This window comes from Stenella coeruleoalba (assembly GCF_951394435.1).
Source record: "Stenella coeruleoalba genome assembly, chromosome: 15".
In the NCBI taxonomy this organism is placed as follows: domain Eukaryota; kingdom Metazoa; phylum Chordata; class Mammalia; order Artiodactyla; family Delphinidae; genus Stenella; species Stenella coeruleoalba.
The window spans coordinates 82419129-82445485 of record NC_137161.1 but is presented as its reverse complement, the minus strand read 5'-3'; the positions used below and the strand labels follow the sequence as shown (position 1 = coordinate 82445485).

The window sequence follows — 26357 nt, the reverse complement described above, 5'->3', positions numbered from 1 at the left end:
GGCCTATTTTATAATTTCTGGTCTTCTTCATCAGGAAATGAAAATTTGTTCGGCAATCATAAACCTTTTTCATCTGATCCCAGCTGCACCTCAAACTCTGGTCAAGCCTTTGTTAGAGGTCGTAATGAAAACAGAACGTGCTATGTTGATCGAGGTAATGGTCAAACGCGGGCTAATTCTAATTCTTCCTCCATCTATTGCTTGTAATGTTTTCACTGTCATATTTTAGATGGGTTAATCTAACAGTATAAAGATACTGGGTGTTAATATTTGCTTACGGTGGGTGCACTCCAGTTACAAGGGGGAGAAATGCACATTGGAACCGTGTGAGGTTGCTAGAACAGAAGAGCCTCAAACCCCCAGAAGGTCCAGTTTTCACCACATGTTTTCTAGGCCGGCAGTCCGTTCAGAGAGCCTCTGATCAAGTTCCTGACCCGCCATCCCTCGCAGACGGTGGAGCTGTTCATGATGGAAGCCACGCTGAACGACCCCCAGTGGAGCAGGATGTTCATGGTGGGAGCCCGGGGCTGGGGTCGGGGTCCCTGCCACCATGCTCGACAGTCTGGAATTTATATATCGCTGTTCAGTGTCCTGGCTTTATTTTTCTCTAATGTATTTGAGTATTAGAAACATTGTTGTGTATGTGAAAAGCTCAAGTCCAGGAATCCCTCTCTGTAGGATTTTGGTGGTGGTAATGAACGAATGAGCTGCTAGGATTATGAAACTCAGGGTGTGATTATTGTCTAAAAAGCACTTTTTAAAGAGGGTGCTTACAGTGATTTTATTTTTTTTTGCCTGCCTTGAGAGATTTAGGAAGAACCTTAGAGTTTATATCATTTCAACATTTTGTGGGTTTTGATTAACTTAAAACAGCTGTTTATTTTGCTTTGTTTTCAGAGTTTTTTAAAGCACAAAGATGCCAGACCTCTTCGAGACGTGCTGGCAGCTAACCCCAACCGGTTCATCACGCTGCTGCTGCCCGGCGGCACCCAGACTGCCGTGCGCCCTGGCTCACCCAGTACCAGCACCCTGCGCCTGGACCTGCAGTTCCAGGCCATCAAGGTAGCACGGCTCTCTCTCAGGCACCCGACGTCTTAGACGTTTAGTCAAGACTCAGGGAGAACCCTGTCAGCATCCTCATTGTCTTTTCTTTGACAGATCATTAGTATTATAGTTAAAAACGATGACTCCTGGCTGGCCAATCAGCACTCTCTGGTGAGCCAGCTGAGACGTGTGTGGGTCAGCGAAACCTTCCAAGAAAGACACCGGAAGGAGAACATGGCTGCCACCAACTGGAAGGAGCCCAAGCTGCTGGCCTACTGTCTACTGAATTACTGCAAGTGGGTGCACCTGGGCGCTCTGCACCAAGTGGCCTGCTCTCCCCGATAAGCCTCCTCCCTGAGCTGCTCCTCCCTGAGCTCTGCATAGCTGGCTCACTGCATGTGTGTCATCGCATTTGTTGTAGAGGACGGGCTGTAACTTTGAGCTGCTCAAAAGCAAGTCGGGCATCAAACATAGTTATGAAATTTGCCATAATTTAACCTGCCTTCTTATTTTGACCCTTCAGAAGGAATTACGGAGACATAGAATTGCTGTTCCAGCTGCTCCGGGCCTTCACTGGTCGTTTCCTCTGCAACATGACGTTCTTAAAAGAGTATACGGAGGAGGAGATTCCCAAAAATTACAGCATTGCTCAAAAACGTGCCCTGTTTTTTCGCTTTGTGGACTTCAACGACCCCAACTTCGGAGATGAACTGAAAGCCAAGGTGGGTCCCACTGTTACTGCGGGAGAAGCCACGGCGTTTGGGCTCGTTTTCTAGGGAGCCAAGGGCACTACTTGTGTTCTGCTGTGCCTTTCCTCGTCTGGGCCGTTTATGAGGAAAATTTCATTGTTGGGAAACATAAGGCAGGTCCACCCGTGAACCAGTGTTGACGAGTAGTTTGTTAGTTCCCTTGTTTTTATAAAACAACTTGTTTGAGGTGAGAAGAGTGAACCAGGCCAATGTCTCTTTCCCTCAAGTTTTTAACCTACCTTTACAGTTGCCATTGTAATAAAAGACAGGATTATTAGCTGCACCCTTGATTGAAGTCTAACTTGATGGTGCAGCATAACCAAGCTGGTGGTCTCTTTCACCTAGTGAAAGAGATAGAGAGCATGGCTTTGTTTTCCTTCTCCTTCATTGTAAAATTTTTTTGTAGGTTCTGCAGCATATCTTGAATCCTGCTTTCTTATACAGCTTTGAGAAGGGGGAAGGAGAGCAGCTCTTAGGACCTCCCAATCCAGAAGGCGATAACCCGGAGAGCATCACCAGTGTGTTTATAACCAAGGTGACATCACTAACCATGCATTGGCCTGAAAAGTAACTTGGGAGATGTGACAGGTTCAAGGAAATAAGCTTATTTCCCTAAGGCTTTTATTTTTCATGACTGCGTTAATTTGTAGCAGAACATTGTAATCCTTACTAGTGAATTTATTAAGGCGGCCTCCATTTGGAATGAATTATCTTTTCCGCATTAATAGATTGCAGTGAGAAACAGCATATATCTCAGTGAAAAATTCAGAGGTCACATTTGTTTTGTAGAAACCTCTATTGCTGGTCAGTAGAGTTTTCAAGATCTGTTTACATCTTTAGCTTTGCAAAAGAATCCCCTAGAAGCCAGTGAGAATATTAGACTGGATCCAGTTGCCGCTGTACCCCTTTGCTGCCAAGTTCATGAACGTCGTTGTGGCACTAGGGTGTCTGAAGTTAGCTTGGGTCTCAGCACTTTTACAATAGTGTTTCCAGTTTGCACTAGTGAGGCTTTTGGAATCAAGTGTCTGCTTGAGGAATGCCTGTGCTGTGTTTCCCATGGTGCCTCGGCTGTCCTCTGCCATTAGGCTATTGAACTTCACCGGCAGATGCCGAGTGTGCCTTGAGGTTGTTGCACTGAGTGTTTGTGCACGGTTGGTGGTGGAGCGCTGTGAGCCGTGGGCATTCCCGCCTGTAGTGTGCCACCGGTGAGTCACTGCCCTCGGAGAGGACACAGTGGTTTCCTCACTGCTCCGTCCTGGGGTCCAGGCAGAGGGAGTGCTGTTCACATGGACAGGTCGCTGGGCCTCCTGTAGTCTTTGTCCCTTAGGACGGCCCTCCTTCCTGCAGTTTTGACCCCACGCCCACCCTCCTGTGGAAGTGAGAGCTGAGCCCAAGGAATTATCTTTGGTCCACATACTGATATTTGCCTTGTTCTGGGCAGCTGTGGGGAGATGGTGACCCGGACTCGGCCCCTCCTGTTTACTGCCTTCTCTAGGCTGTGTCCTTGGGGCCAGACGCTGCCGACTCGGCACAAGTGAGGAGCTGGGATCTCAAGCGTCGATGGGGATAAATGGTGCGGGGCAGGCTGGCGCCCTGGGAGGGGCCGCCGTGAGGCAGCACATCCAGGGGAGAGGGCACCCTGGTGAAAACACAGTTATTGTGGGAGACTTTATTCTGGCGGGTCCTCTGAGAGGCAGAAGGTGGTTAGGGTACTTACTGGATGGTGCAGTCAGTATGCTTGACTCACTAGGGACGTGTAACATGTTCCTCAGAGTGCGCATTTTCTTCTTATATTCATGAAACACATGGAAAAATCTGTCACATACTTGATTGCATAGGAAAGCATAACAGTTTTTTAAAAAACAGATTTTTTGGTAGGTAACATTTTCTGATAATACTAAAAAGTAAGGACAAGGTAATTAATGGTTGACTCGAAAAAGATTCTCAATTACTTGGAAATTAAGAAACTCAGTCCTGAATCACCTTACATTGAAGAGCTAGTATTCCTTTTCTACCTCAAGCCCCTTTGCCCACTGCATTCTGACTTCTAAGCCTGCCCCTTTTTTCATCATTAAAATAAATGTATCGAGTTTGTCATCTGTATGTAATAAAGGAAAATTGATGTGACGTCGTTGAGTCCATCACGGTGGAGCTTAATATTTTGTGCGGGGGGAGAGAGAGAGAGAGAGTTTGTGTGTTTCAAGGCTTAGACTTGTCGAGTGACCTTTCAGAGGTAGCAGACCAGAAGTGCATCCTGTGCTCGTGCTCTCGCAGGTCCTGGACCCGGAGAAGCAGGCGGACATGCTGGACTCGCTGCGCATCTACCTGCTGCAGTTTGCCACGCTGCTGGTGGAGCACGCACCCCACCACGTCCACGACAACAACAAGAACCGCAACAGCAAGCTGCGCCGCCTCATGACCTTCGCGTGGCCCTGCCTGCTCTCCAAGGCCTGCGTGGACCCCGCCTGCAAGTACAGCGGCCACTTGCTGCTGGCCCACATTATCGCCAAGTTTGCGATACACAAGAAGATAGTCCTGCAGGTACTCAGCGGGCTCCCTGCCGTCCACCCGACACCACGCGCACATGCTGCTTCCGCGGACGAGCGCAAGCGCAGCCTGCTTCCCTATTTATTGTCCTTCCCAGTACATTTAAAAATGCTCCTCTCTGGGCTTCCCTGGTGGCACAGTGGTTGAGAGTCCGCCTGCCGATGCAGGGGACGCGGGTTCGTGCCCCGGTCCGGGAAGATCCCACATGCCGCGGAGCGGCTGGGCCCGTGAGCCATGGCCGCTGAGCCTGCGCGTCCGGAGCCTGTGCTCCGCAACGGGAGAGGCCACAGCAGTGAGAGGCCCGCGTACCGCAAAAAAAAAAAAAAAAAAAAATGCTCCTCTCTGCCGTCTTTTTGTGACTGTGAAACGTCCACGACGATTCATTCTCACCCTTCCTCCCTGTTCTTGCTCTGCCCGCTCCTTCCTCTGCAGCCTTGCTTTTGAAATAAGACAGTGTCTGCCTTGTCCGCCTCATGCTTCTCTACCTGTTCCGTGAAAATGTGTCAGTCAAGGGCCCCGGCCCACGCCTTAGCTAAAGACAGACAGTAGGCACTCTTGAACCCTTGTCTCCTAACCCCTCTTCGGGTTGACGACCTGAAGCACTTGTTCCTTGCATTGCTCAGTGGGTTAGGCTTTGATGTCAGGCAGGCTGAGTTTGAGTTTTGTTTCTTCCACTCCTGAGTTCCATGACTCTGACTGAGTTCGTCACTGTCCCTGTGTAAGGGTTAAATGTAATCATGCACTTGAGCACTCAGCCTGTCTGTCCCATTAAGCACCTGGTAAGTGCTGGCTCTTGTCCTGTCCTGTGAGTCACTCTTGATTGTTTCCTCTGACCACTCCCTCTTGGGAACTTCTCTGGACCAGAGACCCCAGGGGCATCTGTGACACCCTGTCATTCTCCCAGGCATGCAGGCTCAGCAAGTTCTGTTGTTTCCAGCCCCCATCCTGTCCCCTCCACCCACAGTGCCAGTCGGCTGGTCTGTGTTCCCATGACCTCACTTCCGTCAGACCTTCACGTGAACTAATTCAGCACTGTCTCTGAGAGTGGCCCCTTTCACTCCATTTTCTACCCTGAGGCTGGAGTAAAATGATCTGTATCCCTCAACCGACTTCCCACTGGTTACGCCAGAGGAGCTGGGTCCTGGTCGTCTTTGTATGCTCCACCCTAGTTCAGCACGGGCACATAGTAGGTGCTCAGAAAATGTTAGAGCAAGCATGTTCATCAAAACCGAATGAAAAGAGAACGTAACTACCGCGGTCTTTCCTAATAAGAGAGCCCTAAGGAATTTCTTTAAAGTGTTTTGCAGAAATATCATGCCTTAGTTCTAAGTGATTGTTTTTATCTTGTTTTTTAAAACCTTCATTCTATCAGTATTTCTGTCCTGTCTTAGGTTTTTCACAGTCTTCTCAAGGCCCATGCAATGGAAGCCCGAGCAATTGTCAGGCAGGCGATGGCTATTTTGACTCCAGCGGTGCCTGCCCGAATGGAGGACGGGCACCAGATGCTGACCCACTGGACGAGGAAGATCATCGTGGAGGAGGGGCACACTGTCCCCCAGCTGGTTCATATTTTGCATTTGATAGTGCAGCACTTCAAGGTGTGTAGGAAATACTGTAGATTGATGTCGATTGCTTCAGAGCAAATACCCTGTCAGGCATTTGCTTTGAAGTTTCACCTGTCTCCGTTTTCTGCAATAATAAGGTGGTCATACATCTTTCAGTAAAGGTAATTCTGATCCATTGGTTAGTATGGGTATGTGTATGGCCTTATCAACATGGAAATTGCTGTAGTTTAGAGAATGTGTCCCTGGTACAAGCTTTTTGCTAAGATGGCATTTTTCTTGTAAGTACAGTTGACCTTTGAACAACAAGGGTTTGAACTGTGTGGGTCTACTTACATGCAGATATTTTTCAATAAACGTACTACGGTATTACATGTTCTGTGCTTGGTTGAATCTGTAGATGTGGGACTACGGATGGAGAGGGCCGACTGTAAAGTTTATGCTTGCGTTTGTGACTCTGTCAGGGGTGGGCACCACTGACCCCTGTGTTGTTCAAGGGTCAGCTGTACTCAGTTGTCCACGAATACAGATGAGTTGTTGCTCTAAGGTGGGAGGTAGTTGTCATTAACTCTAGATTTTGGTAACTTGGCTTGAAGGTGTCGCTGGCACCTCCTTCTCTATAACCAGATCACCCCCTTTGTTGGATTTATTTATATGTAGATATTCCTTGTAGATGTTTGGGTAAAGGAGAAAGGATTGAGTTAAAAGCTAATTCTTTTACAGCCAGCTCTTTTAGAGTTGGGAATTTGCCTCTTGGCATGGCTAATTTGTATGACATCAAGTCTGAAGTTTAACACACGTGACTAGACTTGCCTACCTAAAGATAATTCGGTGTTCAGCATTTTTTAAAGATGGTCCTAAAAGGCTGAAACACGCTCTTATGTTGGGACTCAGTAGGGGGGAGGGGGAGTGGTAAACACACATACAAAAGGTGATGAGAATTTCTTTGCTAAAGTTATGGTTCAGAATTCTTGGGCAGGAGGTTGGGCTGTGTGTGTTGGGGCCGAGGTGGGTTACGTGGGCGTGCGTGCGGGGCGGCACGCAGTGTCCCTGGCGTGACCTGGCCCGCGCCCGCAGGTGTACTACCCGGTGCGGCACCACCTGGTGCAGCACATGGTCAGCGCCATGCAAAGGCTGGGCTTCACACCCAGCGTCACCATCGAGCAGAGGCGGCTGGCCGTGGACCTGTCCGAAGTCGTCATCAAGTGGGAGCTGCAGAGGATCAAGGACCAGCAGGTAGGGCGTCAGCCCCTCGAGTCTTCCCTGACTGTTCTTTATGCCTCTCCCTGGACAACAATCAGGAAGGTCAAGTGTGTGTGTGTTTCTTTAAGCCGGATGCAGACATGGACCCAAATACAAGTGGAGAAGGAGTCAACTCTGTCTCATCTTCCATTAAAAGAGGCCTGTCGGTGGACTCTGCACAGGAAGTGAAGCGCTTCAGGACGGCGACGGGAGCCATCAGCGCAGTAAGAGCACGTGCACAGGCTGCGAGTGCCGCCTTTTATGGTTCATTTATCCAACAAACTTTGAATGTGGGCCGAGTGCCCGGCGCCATGCCAGCAGGACAGCTGGGAAAGGCTGCGCCCACAGCTAGAAACCCCACGATGTCCCACATTGCTGGCTTCCTGGACCTTGGTCACCATACTTTCTCCCCATACTTTCTCCATGGCTACCCCATACTTTCTCCACGGCTACTTTTCTTGTCCTTCTGCGGAGACCATGCCCGCCAGTGGTGTCCCTGACGTCCAGGATGGGGTCTGCCCCGGGGAGGAGGGCCGCGTGCAGTTAGTGGGCTGCGCTGTTGAGAACTCTCTTCCCTCTGTCTCCAGGTGTTTGGGCGGAGCCAGTCTCTGCCAGGTGCGGACTCCCTCCTTGCCAAGCCCATTGACAAGCAGCACACGGACACCGTGGTGAACTTCCTCATCCGCGTGGCCTGTCAGGTGTGGTATCTGTGTGTCTCAGGTTAGGGATCCTTCTGAACAAAGGCTGCTTGATAGGCTCCAGTGAGTTTGATTGTCTGTGATGGTTTGGTCGAAAAAGAAATAGACAAACCAGGGTCTGAGAGCTAGTTTTGTCCCTTTCATACCAAATTCCGTTTATTTTGTGACTTGCTAATATCTGAAATCTGCCTGTGTTTTATAATACGATTTAAAAAAACATTTTTTTTTCAGTGGTGATGAAGTAATGGTATAGCTTATAGTAGCATCTTGGTGTTGGGGAAACATGGCAGTTCAGTGATCTTGGGCAGATCACTTGACTTTCGAGTTATCTGTGTCATAAAGGTGTTGGGATGACCCAACCTACATAAGTTATGGACAACATTAGTAGTTCAGCTGCTTTATAACTTGCATTTATCATTCAAATCAGTAATATATTTTCATGGAGTTGTTGGGAATCAATTCCTGAAACTTCATTTTTATATTTCAAAAAAGCTTGTAACTGAAATTTCCCTTACAAAGTAGTTTTTATAATTATTAAAAAATAGTATATCTTGCAACACTATTGAGGATCTCCAAGTACTGAAAACAGTCTTCTAAACTCTTCAACCGATCCTTTCCTGTGTGCTGCAGCGTGCTGGGCACGGCCTGGGAGGCCCAGCTGATGGATTAATCACACAAATGAGTGCAGATCACCACTGACCCACTGTGAGGGAGGAGGGAGTGTCCCCAGGGGGAGCAGAGACAGCTGGGTTGAGGCAAGGTTGAGTCAGACAGGAGAGGAGGTGGAGCGCTGGGGGGGAGGGCGCGGGGCAGCAGCTGGTGAGAGGCCTGTGAACACGTGTGCTGGGAAACTCGGGCTTGAACGTGAGTGAACTTCCAGGTTAACGACAACACCAGCACTGCGGGGTCTCCTGGGGAGGTGCTGTCCCGCCGGTGTGTCACTCTCCTGAAGACAGCCTTGCGACCAGACATGTGGTCCAAGTCGGAGCTCAAACTCCAGTGGTTCGACAAGCTGCTAATGAGCGTGGTAGGTGCGAGGGCCCAGGCACGGGCGGGCCACCAACCCCAATCTCCTTGCCCGCGGCTGGTCATGGCCCCTTTCGCCTCTTCCTGTGGCCGCTGGCTAATGAGGAGGGAGTGTCATTCGCTGAAAATGGCTCTAAATCTTCAGCTCTCACCTCCACCCCAGGGAGAGTTGGCAAGAGAACAGAATAGTTCTCTTGCCTTTCACAGATTAATTTCTTAAACCCACCTACCCGCTGGCATGGAATAAACATTTTTAGTTGACTTATGCAACCACCTTTAAAGTAAAGTTGAATTTTTAAAATAGATTGAATGATGGACATAGCACTGTATAGTCAGGTAACTAGAGATAGCCCCAGATGGCTGATTATTTGTTGGATTTTTTGGTTGTTTTTGTTTCTGTAAAAACCACGATTCTGTAATTTTCTGGAGGTTGCAGAAGCTGTTCTCTTGCCTTATCCATTTCATTACCAGGATACAGTTCAGTTTATCTAGTTCTGTGGTGAAATTTGAAAGCTTTTGGTCTCAGGATGATCATACCTACTGTAAGCATTTGTTATTTTGTGCTGCAAAGATTAGTATCATTGCTCAAGTTTTTTGAAAGGCTACACAGGTTAACCGGTGTTATGGAAACAGAGTAATAGGCCCCCTGAGTCTGCGGCACATGCTTGCTGCTTAACTTATTTGCAGATTTCTTTCCTCTTTTTCTCTTTGAAAGGTCAAATTATTTTCCTATCAGATGTAGTCACCATTGAATCAAGTTCAGCCCCTTCACAGGCTGACGTTTTCTGAGGGCGATGGGTCTGTTCACACTGACTTCCTGCCTTTCCCCATGATCTGCCTCACAGCAGTGCACACACACGGTGCACCTGCAGGGCATGTGTGTGCGTCAGCCACAGACACGTGTTGTGAGGCCAAACTTAAGTCCTTACTGTAAAACTTGTACTCTATTTTCTATTTTATTCTCTTGGTTTTTTTTTCTTTCTTTCTTTTTTAATGCTGACAATCTCTTCGATTGATTTCATGATACACAGTTTCAAAGATACTTCCTTTTGGAAGGATATGTGTATTTTAACTAAAAACGTGAGAAAAAAGCAAAATTCATTGCAACAGTTGCCTTTTTAAACCAGATTTTAGTGATTTTCAAAATTTTAGTACTAAATATTGAATATTAATATCTTTCATGAGCTTAAGGGAATTTGACTAAATATTTAAAGCAAATTTATTAAAAGGAAGATTACGAAATCCTACTGTGTTAATAAAATATGGTGGTCGTTTATGTATCTAATGTGTTTATTCTTCAGTGGTTGTTTATTTCATTTCCAAGTACTTATTGACACGTGTAGTTTTAATTTCGCTTGGTTTCTGTTTGTAATTTGCTGTACTGTTTATCTCATCTGTGTGTGGCCTGTGTTCTCCGTTCCAGGAGCAGCCCAGTCAAGTGAACTATGGAAACATATGCACAGGATTGGAAGTGCTGAGCTTCTTGCTGACAGTGCTGCAGTCCCCAGCCATCCTGAGCAGCTTCAAACCCCTGCAGCGTGGAATCGCAGCCTGTATGACGTGCGGAAACACCAAAGTGTTACGAGCCGTCCACAGCCTTCTTTCACGCCTCATGAGTATTTTCCCAACGGAGCCAAGTATGTGACCTTTGCTGTTGGCGCCTTTCTTTCTTTCCGAGTGGATGGGTGGGCACAGAGCTTGTTAGCTGAGAATGCTCATCCTCCTGTTACTATAGTGAGCATTTTATTATTCTGCTTTTCTTTGTACCTTTAAACTTTCTTTAAAAGAAGTTGAGGGCTTCCCTGGTGGCGCAGTGGTTGGGAGTCTGCCTGCTGATGCAGGGGACGCGGGTTCGTGCCCCGGTCCGGGAGGATCCCACATGCCGCGGAGCGGATGGGCCCGTGAGCCATGGCTGCTGAGCCTGCGCGTCCGGAGCCTGTGCTCTGCGGCGGGAGAGGCCGCAACAGTGAGAGGCCCACATACCACAAAAAAAAAAAAAAAGAAGAAGTTGACGTAAAAACTTCATGGTAGCAGTCTGCATTAGCAGTTTTGTGTCTGCTTTGGAAATAGTTTTCTCCATCAGCTGAACATACCATTTCCATATGGTATTTAAAGGAAGCTAGGTTAAAATATGTTGTCAGTTGCTGAACATCTTACAAGGTAGAATTTTGGCGTCTCATATGTAAGTGTATTTAGGGTATTCAGGCGAGGCTTGGTGGCATGAAAGGTGGTTACTGAGCTCTGTAAACTGGGAACCACGCGTCCTGCGGTGAGAGGTGCCTGTGTCAGTCACAGCAGGTCCCAGACAGCCAAGCTCAATGCTAGCCTGAGGAGAGTTAGCGTCCCAGAGCCTGGCCAGGCCCGCGAGCCGGACCCCAGAGCCCAGGTTCCCACTACTGTTTCAGGCACTTCGAGCGTGGCCTCCAAGTACGAGGAGCTGGAGTGCCTCTACGCGGCGGTGGGCAAAGTCATCTATGAGGGACTCACCAACTACGAGAAGGCCACCAGCGCCAACCCCTCCCAGCTCTTTGGTGAGCGTGTGTCCATCGTGGTTTTCCCAGCGTGGTCCAGCTGTGCACTGGATAAGCTTTTCCTTCTGGGGTCGAGGGGCGCTGGCCCCTTGCAGGCGAAAATCTTCTTATGAGTTACAGTCGGCTCTCTGTATATTTTACATGGTTCCTTCGTGTCCGCAGCCCCTTGTACACAGATTCAGCTGACCCCGGATCGTGTAGCACTGTAGTATTTACTAGTGAAAAAAAGCTATGCGTAAGTGGACTCATGCAGTTCAAACCTGTGTTGTTTAAGGGTCACCTGTAATGCTGACATTTGGGATTAACCTGTACTTCTGTCAGAAATGGCACATTTTTGTCTAGCACATTTTTTAATGTTTTAAGTAGTACGTTTTTGTGAATTACTCAATTTTTTAAGACCTTTCTCAAAAAGCACCTGTCACTCTCTACCTTTCAGGGACCCTGATGATCCTCAAGTCTGCCTGCAGCAACAACCCAAGCTACATCGACAGGCTGATCTCGGTCTTCATGCGCTCCCTGCAGAAGATGGTCCGAGAGCACCTGAGCCCGCAGGCCACCTCGGGCAGCACGGAAGCAACCTCAGGTGACAGGCTCGGCCCCGTGTTCTTCCCTGAGGCTTCAACACCTAAACGTGCCGGCTGTGATTAGATTCTAAAGCCAACACGAATGTCTGTTGTTTTTATGCAGTTCAGTATCATTTGCTCTTCACAAAGAGGTTCTGAGCATTTCATTTACAACCATAAAAAGACTCACTTTTAAAATGAACTGATTTAAAGATTGTGAATGTAAGAATGAAGAAATTTGAGCAACATTCATCACTAGATGAGAGTTATCTAACAATTTTGCTACAAAACAGAGGTTGCTATTATCAAAACTATTATTTCTGAAGAAGAATTAAGTCACTGGTTCCAGACCTGAGCTGTGAGCTTCAGGAATCGGTGATATGTTGGTGTGTGGCAGGGAGCTGCGGTTGTCACTCTTCCAGTTGCCCCTCGGAGCACCAGTGCCATGCATGTGACTTCAGGGCTTGGCTGTATGCGGGGCTTCCTGCAGTGGTCCCACCAGCTCCATCATCCCTTCCCCTGTGAGGAGGCTCTTATAGGGCCCCCCTGGCAAGGCGGAGTAGTCAGAAAGCCGTGAGGCACTTCAAATCCCAGAGCTCTAGTTGCAGGAGAAGATATTTTGGGGAGGCAATGGGCAGAATCCAGAGTGCCATGCAGTGCGGGTGGTTGGTTGCCTGCTCAGGCAAGTTGGTAGAGATCGTTGGGCTCTTTCTCCGCTTGAGCAGGAACCAGTGAGCTGGTGATGCTGAGTCTGGAGCTGGTGAAGACGCGCCTAGCTGTGATGAGCATGGAGATGAGGAAGAACTTCATCCAGGCCATCCTGACCTCCCTCATTGAGAAATCCCCCGATGCCAAAATGCTCCGGGCCGTGGTTAAAATTGTGGAAGAATGGGTTAAAAATAATTCCCCGATGGCAGCCAATCAGGTGAGCTGCGAAGAGGGGCTGTGCTCTGGCCAGGTGATCTTCCTGTGTGTGTAAAAGGAAATTCAGGCGTCGCATTCTAAGCTCTTCTGCAAGTTCTCAAACAAAACATTTTTTTCTCCAGTGTTTGCGTTCACCGAATCTTCCCTTACGGTGGATTTTTCTCACTGTGCTTAACAGATTTTAAACAGAAATTTGGAATAACTGGTCACTTATCTTATAAGGTTTTACTTCTGTTAAAACGTTAAATGAACCTTACTTGTTAGTCTTCTATGGTGGTGAAGTTAAGCCAAAAATAATAATGATGAGGGGTTATTATTTGATTTAGTAAGATGCTTTCAAACTTCTGATTTGCTTTTTAGTTTAGTTGCTTTTATGTTGGCACCTGTCTTGATCTTGAGCATCCGAAGAACCATTTAGAAACAGCCTTGTCTTATTTTACCTGACAAGATCGTAAGAGCTTAAAAATTGATAGAGCATATGGCTGAAATACTTGGGAGCATGTCTTTTTTCAAACAGAAATAATTGACCTTTTCTTTTAAAAAACAAATTTGTACAGACACCTACACTCCGGGAGAAGTCCATTTTGCTTGTGAAAATGATGACCTACATCGAAAAGCGTTTTCCAGAAGACCTTGAACTAAATGCACAGTTTTTAGACCTTGTTAACTACGTCTACAGGTAATCACGGCAATTAATCAAATGTTGCTCGTGTCAGTCCCTGGCGTGCTCTCTGACTAGCCAGTAATGTGACTTTTTAATCTTCTCATTATATCTAAATTTTAAATGTTCATTTAAATCACATAACATACTTTGGCATCATTAATGAGCCTTTTTGCTCAAATGCTGCATCAGCCCAGGACGATTTGGAACACACTCTTGGCCTTCATGGAGGCTTTTCGGAAAGCTGGTGTCCACTTGTTCACTGCTCGTTTGCTTACGGCCTGAGGGTCCCCCGTCCTGCGTAGCTCTGCTATCTCGGTGTCATTCCTTGGATTGCAGGGATGAGACGCTTTCTGGCAGCGAGCTGACTGCGAAACTTGAGCCTGCCTTTCTCTCTGGGCTGCGCTGCGCCCAGCCGCTCATCAGGGCCAAGTTTTTCGAGGTTTTCGACAACTCTATGAAGCGTCGCGTGTACGAGCGCCTGCTCTACGTGACCTGCTCCCAGAACTGGGAGGCCATGGGGAGCCACTTCTGGATCAAGCAGTGCATTGAGGTAGGACGGACCCAGCTCATGGTCCATGTGGGGGGCCTGGGGCCGGGTGTCTACACACGCAAAGACAGATCAGACATCTCTACCACAAGACCGCTTTAATCTCTAGTAGGAAGGGAAAAGACTTAAAGCAGGAAGGGTAGAGCAGCCAGGCCAGACCAGCCTGACAACGCTATGGGCTCTGACCCCTTAGTGCAAGAGGCCAGGGTGCTGGAGATGAGGCCCTGTGTGAACGGTCAGGCTGTTTCAGGGGACAGCAGTTCAGATGGTCTCTGATGTTGTTCACGGGATTGTAGTCAAACTTCTGGCTTCATTCTTTGGATTAATCACCAACAAACATACTGCATCAGGCCACCTAGGTTTTCCAAAGCAGGTTACCGATGCTGTGCAAATAGGTTACCAGACCACTTTGTCTAGTGAGACAAGGTTGTGAAATTCTCTTTGAGGGAAAAGAAGGGAATTGTGGCACTGGGTTTCAGTGAGAGCTTGTTGGCATGTTTCCTTTGGTGCTGAGTATACGTTTTCTTAGTGTTGTAAATAGCAGTATCTGGAACTTCACAAATGGCAACACAGTGGGCAGAGTTCCCTGATTTATTCTTCATTCTTTCATGAGACTTACCGATTGCCATTAGGTGCCAAGCCCTGGGGTAGGAAGTGACAAAGACGAAAAAGACATTGGACCATGTAGAGGACAGGGCAGGCTGAAGGGCGCAGCTAGGAACCTGCTGTCCTGCCTCCTTCGTCCTGTGTGTCTGGTCCATCGCCAGGTGTTACCAGTTCAAGGCCACTCGCTTTTCTCCCTCCCCTCTCTGGCTCACGAAGATGACAGGAATGGTGTCCTTAGTGTTCACCCACCTTCTCTCCTGCCCGCCACAGTTCTTACTGTTGCAAACTTGTTCTGATAGAGTAAAGCAGACTGTGTCGCTCCTTGCCTTTGTACCCAGCACAAGACCCCACCTCCAGGATACCGACTCGCTGGCCCCTCTCCCGCCCTGTGCTGCCCCTCTGCCCCCGCTCGTTAGTCTCCAGCCTCACTGGCCTCCCGGGTTCTCACACATGCCACGTTCCTGACACCCACGCTGAACTGAAGCAGGCGCCCTTGTATCCTCTGTCGCCTGCCCATTCCCTGGGCTGCATCATCACGATGAGCGTGTGTGTGTTATGTGTTGATGTTGGTCTTGTCCTTCCCTCTGACACTCCAGCCTCACCGGGCGGGGGCACTGTCTCTGTGAAGTTGACAAACGAATCTCCAGGGCCTCACACAGTACATAGTGGGTGTTCAGTAAGAATGCAAGAGTGGCTGGGTCGGGGGTGGTGTGAGCCGGATCGGGGCTTCGGGGAATAGTCTCGGGGGTGTCGCGTGCACGTGGGGACTGTTACCTCATGGGTGCCCCGCTAGGGAGCTCACACCATCCCCTGCGGACTGTGCGAAGCCCCTGGGGGTGTCGGGAGGGGGTGCCGACGTCAGCTTGTGGAATAAGATGAGTTTGAGAAGAGTAAGTCGAGATGAGTTAGGAAGCTGTGTCTGGGCAGGAGGTGACGGCTGCCTGGCTGTTCAGGAGGTGATACCGGCAGGACCCGGTGAGGTGAGTGGGAGACGAGAGAGACGGGAAAATGGGCGGATGGAGCAACAGCAGCTGCACTCCTGCCTGGGAGACGCCTCTGAGAGGACAGGGGAGGAGTCCTGTCTGGTAGGGAGAGAGATGCCCAGTTTACGCCTCGACACGGAGTCAGGGGTACCCGAGTGGGGCCGCTGGGAGAGAGGGCCAGACTCCTTTCGAAGCTGGAGGGTGTAGAGCGAGCTGGGGACTGGGGTCATCAGCACGTGCTGGTCGAGGCAACTCGGGGTTAATGGGGTCCACACACCGGAGCACCAGGCGTGCATCCCAGGTTTGTCTTCTCTCCCACAAACCCCCTCCAGCTCCTCTTGGCCGTGTGTGAGAAGAGCACGCCCATCGGGACCAGCTGCCAGGGCGCCATGCTCCCATCCATCACCAACGTCATCAACCTGGCCGATAGCCACGACCGCGCGGCCTTCGCCATGGTCACACACGTCAAGCAGGAGCCCCGGGAGCGGGAGAACAGCGAGTCCAAGGAGGAGGTAACGCCCAGCGCACAGTGCCACCGTTCCACCGCAGGGCTCCCATCCCTGTTGGAGAATTTTGTATCAGCCTTAGAATATTTTTAGGGCAAGAGCAATGTGTTAAGACCTGTCTCTGCCTGAAAGCTCTGAACGTGGTACTGTGTTCAATACTTATATTTTCCTTTCTTTAATGTGGAGGTATAATTGACGTACATCCTGTTCGTCTCAGGTGTACAGTGTAGTGATCTGGTATCTGTATATACTGCGAAACGATCATCACAGTGAGTCTGGTCAACATCCGTCGCCACACGTAGTTACAGAAGTGTTTCCTTGTGAGGAGAATTTTAAGACCTACTCTCTGGGCAACTTTCAAATACGCAGTACAGCGTTGTTAACTGCAGTCCCCATGCTGTACGTTACATCCCCAGGTTATAACTGGAAGTTCGTACCTTTTGACTCCTTGACCCATTCCACCTGCCTGCCACCCTCTGCCTTTGGCAGCCTCCAGTCTGTTCTCTGTATTTAGGAGCTTGTGTGTGTGTATTTAGATTCTACACATAAAATTGAAATCATACGATTGATTTCAGTTAGCATAATGCCCTCAAGGCCTATCCATGTTGTCGCAAATGGCAAGGTTTCATTCATTTTTATGACTGAATAATATCCATTCATCTGTTGATGGACACTGGGTTATTTCCATTCAGTTAGATGTTTTTAAAGGCAGAATCGATAAGCACCTTGTCTCATCGTTAAATTTTGAGAGAGATCACTTTGTCATGGGCTGTGCTGCTGAGCAAAGGGTATTTTACTCTTTGGTGATTGTTCTCCCCAAGTCAGGGGTAGCCCGTGTTGTATTACAAAGCACTGCTCCAGGAAGTGACGCTATCATGAAGGAACTGTGGCTCTAGCTGGCTCCGCGGTCCACCTACTGTGAACCTCCTGTGTCTCTACCCAGTCCTGGCAGGGGCGGCTGTGGCGCCCAGACCCGACCGGCAGGGCAGAGCCTTGGTGCTGCTGACTGTCAGTACCCCGTGTGGAGTGGCTGACACCACGCAGGGTGTTGGTCTGTAAGCTGTTTCCTTTAGGGTGTTGGCCCTTGGAAGCTCAGTCTGCCTGGAGTGTTGGGTGTTAGAAGACAGCCAATCAGTGTTGAAGGAGGAGGGTACCCTCTTTGCTTTAAAAGGGGTAGTTGGTACCCTCTTCTGTATGTGAGACATCCACTTATTTTATTTACAAATAAAAATTTTCTTCACTTAGTTGCTAAGCACTAGGTCATTTGGTGATAGAATCTTTTTCTCTTTCTGTCGTCCTCCCGTGTGAAATAAATTACCAGCTTTGAAGTGATTCTTCTGCATTTTCAGGGCGCACACCAAATGGCCACTAGCGTGACTTAGAGCCTAGTCCGATGATTGGATTTTGACTGTGACTTCCCAGAAAATTCAGAGAGAAATAAGGTTCATTCTTTTTGGGGGATGAGTTGTGTAAAACACCATGCCAGCAAGGTTCTGTGCATTGGCCTGACAGTATTATTAATCTGAATGAGCAAGACAGCCAGGCAGCTATGTTGCATTTTATTTATTTTATTTATTTATTTTTGGCTGCATTGGGTCTTCGTTGCTGCGCGCAGGCTTTCTCTAGTTGCAGCGAGTGGGGGCTACTCTTTGTTGCGGGGCGCAGGCTTCTCACTGCGGTGGCTTCTCTTGCTGTGGAGCACAGGCTCTAGGTGTGTGGGCTTCAGTAGTTGTGGCTCGTGGGCTCTAGAGCGCAGGCTCAGTAGTTGTGGCGCACGGGCGTAGTTGCTCCGCGGCATGTGGGATCTTCCCGGACCAGGGCTCGAACCCATGTCCCCTGAATTGGCAGATGGATTCTTAACCACTGCGCCACCAGGGAAATCCCTAAAGTTGTAATTTCTTTTTAACTTTGCTTTCCATAATCCACATATGAAAGCAAAATGGTGACATTTTTATAGTGTCATGTAAGAAAGAGAGCTAGGTCAGGTCTAGTTTAATCTGCTTGTTTTTTATTTTAGAATTCAAGATTATTTAATCATAAACTTCCAAGAAACTAAAATTTTACTTACGAAAAGTGTAACAAGAAGTTTACAGGAGTTGTGATTGTTGATTTTCTTCAATTGACCTTTTGGTTTTACATGTTTGTTTCTGTTTTTTAGGATGTGGAGATAGATATTGAACTAGCTCCTGGAGATCAGACCAGCACGCCCAAAACCAAAGAACTTTCGGAAAAGGACATTGGAAACCAGCTGCATATGTTAACCAACAGACACGACAAATTTCTTGATACGCTCCGGGAAGTGAAGGTCTGTGCAAATTTGGGGGGATAGTTGTGGTTCTCCCCCTGCCCCTGAACATTTTGAACAGTCCATGAACCCATGGACTCCCCCATTCACTGCTCGAGGTGAGCGTTTCTGTAGCCAGGTCTGTGGATACTCGTGGCCATTGAGTACTTTGGCCTCTGCCACTGACTTGGAGCAAGGAGGCCCCTGACGCCCTGACCGGGGTGAGGGGAGCAGCCACATGAGGTCAGCCAGGCTCGTTTCCTCATGGCCTTCCTCACTGGGCAGCCTGAGTAGCAAGTAGGAGTATTTTCCACTTAAATGTTTTCTTCCATTTTCCTTGGAATATTTGTATCCTTGGGTTTTGCATTTTTAATAGAGATGTGGGTATGAGAGTGAATTCCCTGTTGTTGGGTAAAAAGGACAACATGATGTGACGTGTGTGTCTCCGTCTTGGGCAGCAGGGCCCATGGAGGGACGGCAAGTGTGTGCCTGAGCCCCTCAGCGCCGGCTTCTTGATGCCACGTGGGGAGCTGGGCTTCAAGCAGCCAGAAACGTGGCTGTTTATAAGAAATTCGTACTTCAAAAACCACGGAGCTGTGGACAAAATCAAACGCATCTGTGGATTTGATATACACTCCGGGCCCCTGGTTTCCAACTCCGACCCCATTTGTGGGGTGTTCTGGTTCAGCCCTGTGCATTCCAGGCACCTCTCCAACTCTTGCCCGCTGTCAATTGCAGAGACTCTGAACTTTCATGGTTCTTGATTTGTTCTTCAGAATTACACCTGTTGGCAAATAGCTTAGCTAGTATGTGTATGCTTCTCCTGTTTCCTCTTCATGTCTTCAGTAGCCTCTGCTTTGATGGTGCCTGTGTGCCTCTCGTTTGCACTTTCAGCATCAGCATTGAGTTCGTACTTCTCGGGCCTGGTGGAATCAGTAATACGAAATGCCCTTGAAAGTTAAAAATGTAGGTGTGTCACTGGTGAGCCCCTTACCCAGGTCCTGGCTCAGCTGCTAAGCACACCGGGGGTCTGTGGTGCTCAGAATCTGTGTTTCACTGTGGCATGACGTTTGTTCAGGTCTTTGAAAGTTTGGAAGTGGAGGAGCGTGTGGTAAGGTGGGGCAGTAACGTTTCCTGACCAGGGAGGGACGCGTGGGGCAGCCGCATGGCAGGGGTTTCAGCACCAGCCCTTGCCCGCTACACCGGTCTTTCCTCTCTGCAGACTGGAGCCCTGCTCAGCGCTTTCGTCCAGCTGTGCCACATCTCCACCACGCTGGCCGAAAAGACGTGGGTCCAGCTTTTCCCCAGGTTGTGGAAAATCCTGTCTGACAGACAGCAGCATGTGAGTCTGTTTTTTAAGTCCTCTTTTGAAAAATATAGTTTTAGCTTTTGATAAGTATTTGATTAAGTTTCAATGGCTGAGGAAACTAGTATTATCCAAGAGTGAATTATCAAAAATATCCCAGATGCTGAGGGAGAGGGTAAAGACGGGCTGATTTTTGCACGAGACCCAGGTCAACCTGCTCTTGGGTTTCAGGCTCTGGCGGGCGAGATCAGCCCATTCCTGTGCAGCGGCAGCCACCAGGTGCAGCGGGACTGCCAGCCCAGCGCTCTCAACTGCTTTGTGGAGGCCATGTCCCAGTGTGTCCCTCCCATCCCCATCCGGCCCTGCGTGCTCAAGTACCTGGGGAAGACCCACAACCTCTGGTTCCGCTCCACCTTGATGCTCGAGCACCAGGCCTTTGAGAAAGGGCTGAGCCTGCAGATTAAGCCCAAGCAAACAGCCGAGTTTTACGAGCAGGAGAGCATCACTCCGCCTCAGCAGGTGAGGCCCCGCCTTGCTTTGCTGGTCACGTCTTCCTTGCTGGTGACTTCGTGGTCCCAGCAAACATCTCCCCAGTGATTTTAAATTAGGTACCGTGAAGTTGCTTTGTTGGGGCAGGGGGAAGGCAGTTGTCATGAGCACTCAGAAACTGCGACCTGTGTTTCAGGAGATTCTGGATTCCCTCGCTGAGCTTTACTCTCTGTTACAAGAGGAAGACATGTGGGCGGGCTTGTGGCAGAAGCGTTGCAAGTACTCGGAGACAGCGACGGCCATCGCCTATGAGCAGCACGGGTTCTTCGAGCAGGTAGTGCCGTCGGGTGGGACGTCCAGGTCACATGGGTGGTGAAAGGCGTTTATAGTGGTTCTTTAGTGTGTCCTCCAGTCAGTTCGTGTCTAAATAAGAAATGTACTGTTTTTCTTTGAAGCATTTATTTATCCACATAAAGACTCTTAGATTAAGTCTCAATTTCAGAGAAACATACGTATGGGACGTGAACACTTTTAAAGCTCAGTCCTGCCTCATTTACTGTTAGTTGCTAATGTGGATGCTTCGTATCTACAGTCATTGATCCTGTTGGAAGTAGTAGGTAGATTGTGATCAGTGTGAGATTTTAATCCTCGTGCCCGTCCTTTCACTGTAGTGTGGGTCACAGTCGCAGGTATGGTCGCAGCCGCGTGTAGGACACTGAGCCACAGAAACTCCAGAGGCAGAGGCACGGGCTGTGGCCCCTGCTCTCATCTCTGACGGATGGAAAAATGAACCCGGGGTCTGGGCAGTCTCCCTCCCGCTCCTTCCGTTGCATGTGGGGAATTATGCACCTTCTCCTCCACTCTCTTCTATTCTCTGAATGGAGAATTCTGGGTGTTGGGTGACCTTAGAGAAGAGCAACGAGACACCCCTGGGTCTGTGATGCAACTTGCCCTAAATAATTGAGCAATGGTCATGTAAAAGTTTCTAGTTAAACCGCAGTTTGAAAGCAGTTTAACTTTTTTAGGCACAAGAATCATATGAAAAGGCAATGGATAAAGCCAAGAAAGAACATGAGAGGAGTAATGCATCCCCTGCTATTTTCCCAGAATACCAGCTTTGGGAGGACCACTGGATTCGGTAAGCTGAACAGTGACGTGTTCAAGAATCAGTTAAGGAAACCAGTGAGAATCTCTGAAATTTTCTCATAATGAGTGTTTTTAAGAGGGAACTCTGCTGCTTTCTTTATGGCCCCGTGAAGAAAAGAACAAACAAAAACCTATAAACAGCTTTTAAAGTCTTGAGTAATTGAGAGTGTGTTGGAGAAACAGTGAATGATTCCTGCTCTCCACAGGCTCCGGAGCTCTGAGCTCTCTGCTGCAGGGGCTGCGGTTCTTGCTGCTCCAGGGGCGCGCATAGTTTACTGCCCTGGGGCACCTCAGCATCCCGCAGAAGCCCACCCTTCTCTGTGGGGGGGAAATACTTTTTCCTTTCGGTGGAATGGAAATGACTTAAAATCCCATCTGTGGGTGTGGTCACTGAGCTTTGGCCCTGGATCCCCGGTCTCTAGGTGCTCCAAGGAGCTGAACCAGTGGGAAGCCTTGACGGAGTACGGCCAGTCCAAAGGTCACATTAACCCTTACCTGGTCCTGGAGTGTGCTTGGCGGGTGTCCAACTGGACCGCCATGAAGGAGGCGCTGGTGCAGGTGAGACCCCACCCCTCCCTGCCCATCCCGTGACTCGTCCATGCTCAGGTCACAGTCTCCACAGCTGAGTGGGGCCCTGTTGCCAAAGCTGTGAGTCTCTGGAGATTTCCCTTCACTCACAGCAAGCTGGGCATTTTGACAGATGAAAGAGAGCGCTTGGAAAGCAAGAGTTATTTTGGGTTATCACTAACATCTTTCCTGAGCTTGACTTAAATTATAACTTAAGTATTAGTTCATTATTGAGTTACAGTAAAAAGTATCAGGTGGAGACCTTGGATTCTCTGAGAAAACAGTAATGTCTGGAGAAATTTGGAAAAACAGAGGCAATTGTACTGGTGGACTTGGTTGGCGGAAGCTCTGCAGCAGTGAGTATAGCAAAGGTGAATTGTACAAGCCCAGGGCCTGGCACAGTAGCTGCTGTTAGTAAGTTTGTTACATGAAAACAGTATCACATTCAAAGCATGTCTTGCATTACGGAAGTGGTAACTGTGCAGTGTAAGTGAACTTGAGCCATTAACGTGGTTGAGCGCTACATTTTCAAAAATTAAACTCCATCCAGAGGAATTCAGTGCATGATGGGAGAGCAGGCACAGAGGTGCAGTTTTCTTTCTCACACTGGGAAGCCTGTGTCAGGGCATCAGAAGTTATGGTGTCAGACAGTGCAGCTGTGTTGTCTGAACCCCACGTCGTCGTCGTCATCGTCGTCGTCATCGTCGTCGTCATCATCATCATCATCATCACTGTCACCACCATCATCACCATCATCAAAGCCTTGGGTGGTCTGTGAAAGCAGCTATTCTTGTTGCTCTTTATTTTTTCCTGCATCTGTACCCTTCTGTGATTTTCTCCCTTGACCCCTTTTCTTTGCTGCTGCTGCTCAGTTTTTGACCTTTTCTATGTGGTGTCAGTGTTATGGGGTTTAGGGGTTTACACTACTGTCCTGTTCTCACCTTCCCCCTTTACCTAGTAAGGGTTTATTTACAGTCACACCAATGATTCTCCTTCCTTAATATGGAGATTCAAAAGCACATTGAGATTGTAGGCCACTTTGTTTGAAAGGATTAACCTAAAATTTTAACTTGTATTGTGGATACCATGCTTATTTTGTTACTTCTGCTGCTTTTAAACAAAATGCAAAAGATCGAAGAACTGAAGTAGTCACAAGCTGTTAACTACAGAGTGGTCACAGAGCCCAGGGTCTGGGCTTTCAGGGTGGGACCCGGGAGATGGCTCACCTGATGCAGGGAGCTGGTGTTACTCTGAGAAATAACCAATCACTTATGTAGATAAACAGAAATAAATAGCTTGCTGACAGGTTGCATTTACAGTTGATTGTTCTTTATTCTGATAAACATTCTCCTTTATTTTATCTCAGTGTAAAAATATTTATATTATAAATAAGTATTTATAGCTCACTCTAATGGTTTCTTTTTCTCCTTTCCAAGATTTCACTTAGCAGGATATGTGCAGTATCATACTGTCCATAGGTCTGACAAATGATCTTCTTCTTTCACAAATTCTTGATTACTTTCCCAAAATTTTAAAGCACTTACTGGTTAGAAAAAGCTCAAAGTATATTAATAAGCACTCTGGGTAATCTGCAGTAAATTAATTTCAAATGGTCTTGATAGTACTAACTTATTTACTCATTTACCAGTATTTAAAAGAAAAAAAATCAAATTACCTTTCTTTTTCCTCCTGGGTCTTGCGATGATGGGGCTGCTTGTAGTAGTTCTTAATAAATGGGGTAATTTTTTTCAGTGGAGGAGAAATTAGAAGACAGGCCTTTGTTCTTAATGTTACAGAGGGCAGGTGTGATTGACAAAAGTCTGTCTTAAATAGTGTTTAAGTCCAGAAAATGTAAGATTTTAGGTGTAATTTTAGAGGATCATGTAGGAAGCAGATGTGTTTACAAGGTTGTCTCCCTGAATTTCTTCATCACTGGATTACTGAGAACTAAGAGGGGCCATCGATGTGACTCTGCTGTGAAAAAGTCAGATGTCAGAAAGCAAGGCCAGGTGTTATGTCAGCGCATTATTATTACCATCGCTGCTCTTACATCATTTGTGCAGAGAGCAGCATGGGACTAAGATGTGTGTAATTTCTATTGTTATTTCCCAAAGGTGCTTCACAATGAATGTCTCATTGATCTTGTTACAGCAAGTCCTATAAAATTCTTTTAAGAATATCTCTATGTTCTTTCATTTTTTTATACACAGATTATTTTTGAAAAGAGTTTAATTTTTTAATTTACATTTTTAAAAATGCTCTGTAAAAGGCTGATAAAATGCAATGAGTTCTAATGCCTTCTTTAGAAAGTGGTGGGCAAACACAGGTGCTTTCCCGGGCACACCTGGAGCCTCTACCTGGGCTTAGGGCCAGTGGGAGGAAATGTGATGGCTCTGGGCTCTGTCCACTTCATCAGAACTGATAACCAAGATATGAGAAATCTGGGGGAAACTTTATAGTAGATAATAAAGTGCGGCTTTTAAATGACAGTAAAATTTATGAATGTTCACTCATATTCTTATAAACCTGAATCGCCACCTTCAGCTTCCTTATATAATGTGGAACAAGTTAGATGAATTTCCCAGGATAACAGTGTGAATTGGAAACAATTCACAATTTTACTGATATTTATCAGAGAGGAGATGAGCACATATTTAATCCTTTGAAAATTCACTGGCTGACTTTGTACGTTATTCATCTGGTCCGTCATAATGGTGTTGATCAGTTTCCCCTTTCTGGAACCACTAGTGACCTTAAAGCAAGGAGCCTGTGGCACCTCCATAGATAGAGAGATTGGCCACTCATTGGTATTCGGCAGAGGAGAGTGTCCAGAAAAAATCTAAAGCATGATGACGTCTCTAAAGAAAATGAGTATCTATTTATAGCTTAATTTCTGTTTATTGCTTTGCAAACTGGCTACCAAAAAATTGACTTTACTTTTTGACTCTTTCCACTGAGAGGAAGTATACCCATTGTTTCCTATGTGATATTCTTCCATAACCAGGTAGAAGTAAGTTGTCCAAAGGAGATGGCGTGGAAGGTCAACATGTACCGTGGATACCTGGCTATCTGCCACCCTGAGGAGCAGCAGCTCAGCTTCATCGAGCGCCTGGTGGAAATGGCCAGCAGCTTGGCCATCCGCGAGTGGCGGCGGCTGCCCCATGTGGTGTCCCACGTGCACACACCTCTTCTCCAGGTGAGTCCCTCATAGCAGAGCTCCTCCTGTCCAGGCTTAGGTCCATAAGCTGAGCTGGACGGGAGAGGAAACTCCTTCCACTTGTTGTTTCCCATGTAAACTCATCCTCGGTGAAAGGAAGGCCAGAGTCAAAACAGAGAGGACTAAAATGTTGCATCTCATTTTTGGTGCTTCCAAGGGATTTAAGTGACAGAAGCCGTCCCACAGGAGTGATCTTGATGATTTTCATTTTTGCTTTAGGAATATTCTTTAATGCCCACTTTACCACCATCAGTGTGATGCCACTGTTCAGTCTGAAAAGGTCTCTCCTCCTCTTGAGACTCTTAAGACTGCAGTTAAATAGGCTGTGCCTTGGCTTCTTCCTTTGTGTATCGTCTTCAGTATTTCTGACAATTTGTTCAGCCACACTAGCCACCATTCAGTGGCTCAGATCTAAAGGGTCTCTCCCCACAGCGCCTTGTGCACGCTGCCCTTCTCCATGGAACATGCTTCTTCCCATCCTCCCAGCCCCAATGCGTGTACACACACACACACACACACACACACACACACACACACACACACACACACACACACACACACACACACACACACACACACGAAGGGCTGTGTCAGCTCTTGTCCTCTTTTATCTGGCACCTGGCATGGAGCAGCTCCCAGTGTTATTGAATGAGTAAAACTATAGGCAGAATGGTCATACTTTTTTCCTCTTGAAAGAGTAATTTTGAGACTTAAACTGCTATATTGATTTTTATAGTGTAGTTTTTTATAGATTTTTTAAATGATATAGTTATTTATTAATATACTTAGATTATTTTGTCATTGTCATAGTGAACCAGAAGTTCATCGAAGCAATTAATCGCTTTGTTTTGATATTTTTCCTTTTTGTATCTATTATTTTTGGCTTTTTCTCAAGGTGTGCACTAAGGTAGTGTTATTTTGCAGGTATATAACATCTCTAATCTAGGTTATTAAGATATTCTAAAGCCTTTATTTAAAGTGGACTTTTTCTTCCACATCCTCTAAAAGGGCAAAGATGGGTTGCATGTCGTAGCTGTTAGGAAAAAAGTTATTGCATGAACATAGGAAAAAGTTGTCAATGCAAGAAATATTGAGAATGACTGAGTATTATTATGGATGAATGACTAAGTATTGCTATGAATAACACAGTTGTGAA

The 26357-nt window shown here is 47.4% G+C and overlaps 1 protein-coding gene across 9 annotated transcripts in view; it reads left to right on the top strand.

Moving 5' to 3' along the window:
• The window catches only part of TRRAP (transformation/transcription domain associated protein), a 110979-nt gene that overhangs the window by 52861 nt on the left and 31761 nt on the right, over nucleotides 1–26357 (top strand). For all 9 annotated transcript variants that reach the window (XR_013831479.1, XM_079943865.1, XM_079943867.1 and 6 more), the window contains 26 exons: nucleotides 35–154; nucleotides 394–513; nucleotides 898–1062; nucleotides 1159–1340; nucleotides 1568–1766; nucleotides 2200–2328; nucleotides 4068–4334; nucleotides 5732–5938; nucleotides 6980–7138; nucleotides 7234–7368; nucleotides 7732–7842; nucleotides 8723–8869; nucleotides 10292–10505; nucleotides 11274–11399; nucleotides 11836–11982; nucleotides 12688–12887; nucleotides 13444–13565; nucleotides 13887–14100; nucleotides 16019–16198; nucleotides 18351–18497; nucleotides 19699–19818; nucleotides 20014–20301; nucleotides 20468–20605; nucleotides 21297–21409; nucleotides 21840–21975; nucleotides 24989–25180. Coding sequence is in view for 8 of the 9 variants with exons in the window: in XM_079943865.1 (XP_079799991.1) it covers nucleotides 35–154; nucleotides 394–513; nucleotides 898–1062; nucleotides 1159–1340; nucleotides 1568–1766; nucleotides 2200–2328; nucleotides 4068–4334; nucleotides 5732–5938; nucleotides 6980–7138; nucleotides 7234–7368; nucleotides 7732–7842; nucleotides 8723–8869; nucleotides 10292–10505; nucleotides 11274–11399; nucleotides 11836–11982; nucleotides 12688–12887; nucleotides 13444–13565; nucleotides 13887–14100; nucleotides 16019–16198; nucleotides 18351–18497; nucleotides 19699–19818; nucleotides 20014–20301; nucleotides 20468–20605; nucleotides 21297–21409; nucleotides 21840–21975; nucleotides 24989–25180 (4278 nt within the window). In the remaining variant the exon portion in view is untranslated. The remainder of the gene's footprint in view (nucleotides 1–34; nucleotides 155–393; nucleotides 514–897; nucleotides 1063–1158; nucleotides 1341–1567; nucleotides 1767–2199; nucleotides 2329–4067; nucleotides 4335–5731; nucleotides 5939–6979; nucleotides 7139–7233; nucleotides 7369–7731; nucleotides 7843–8722; nucleotides 8870–10291; nucleotides 10506–11273; nucleotides 11400–11835; nucleotides 11983–12687; nucleotides 12888–13443; nucleotides 13566–13886; nucleotides 14101–16018; nucleotides 16199–18350; nucleotides 18498–19698; nucleotides 19819–20013; nucleotides 20302–20467; nucleotides 20606–21296; nucleotides 21410–21839; nucleotides 21976–24988; nucleotides 25181–26357) is intronic.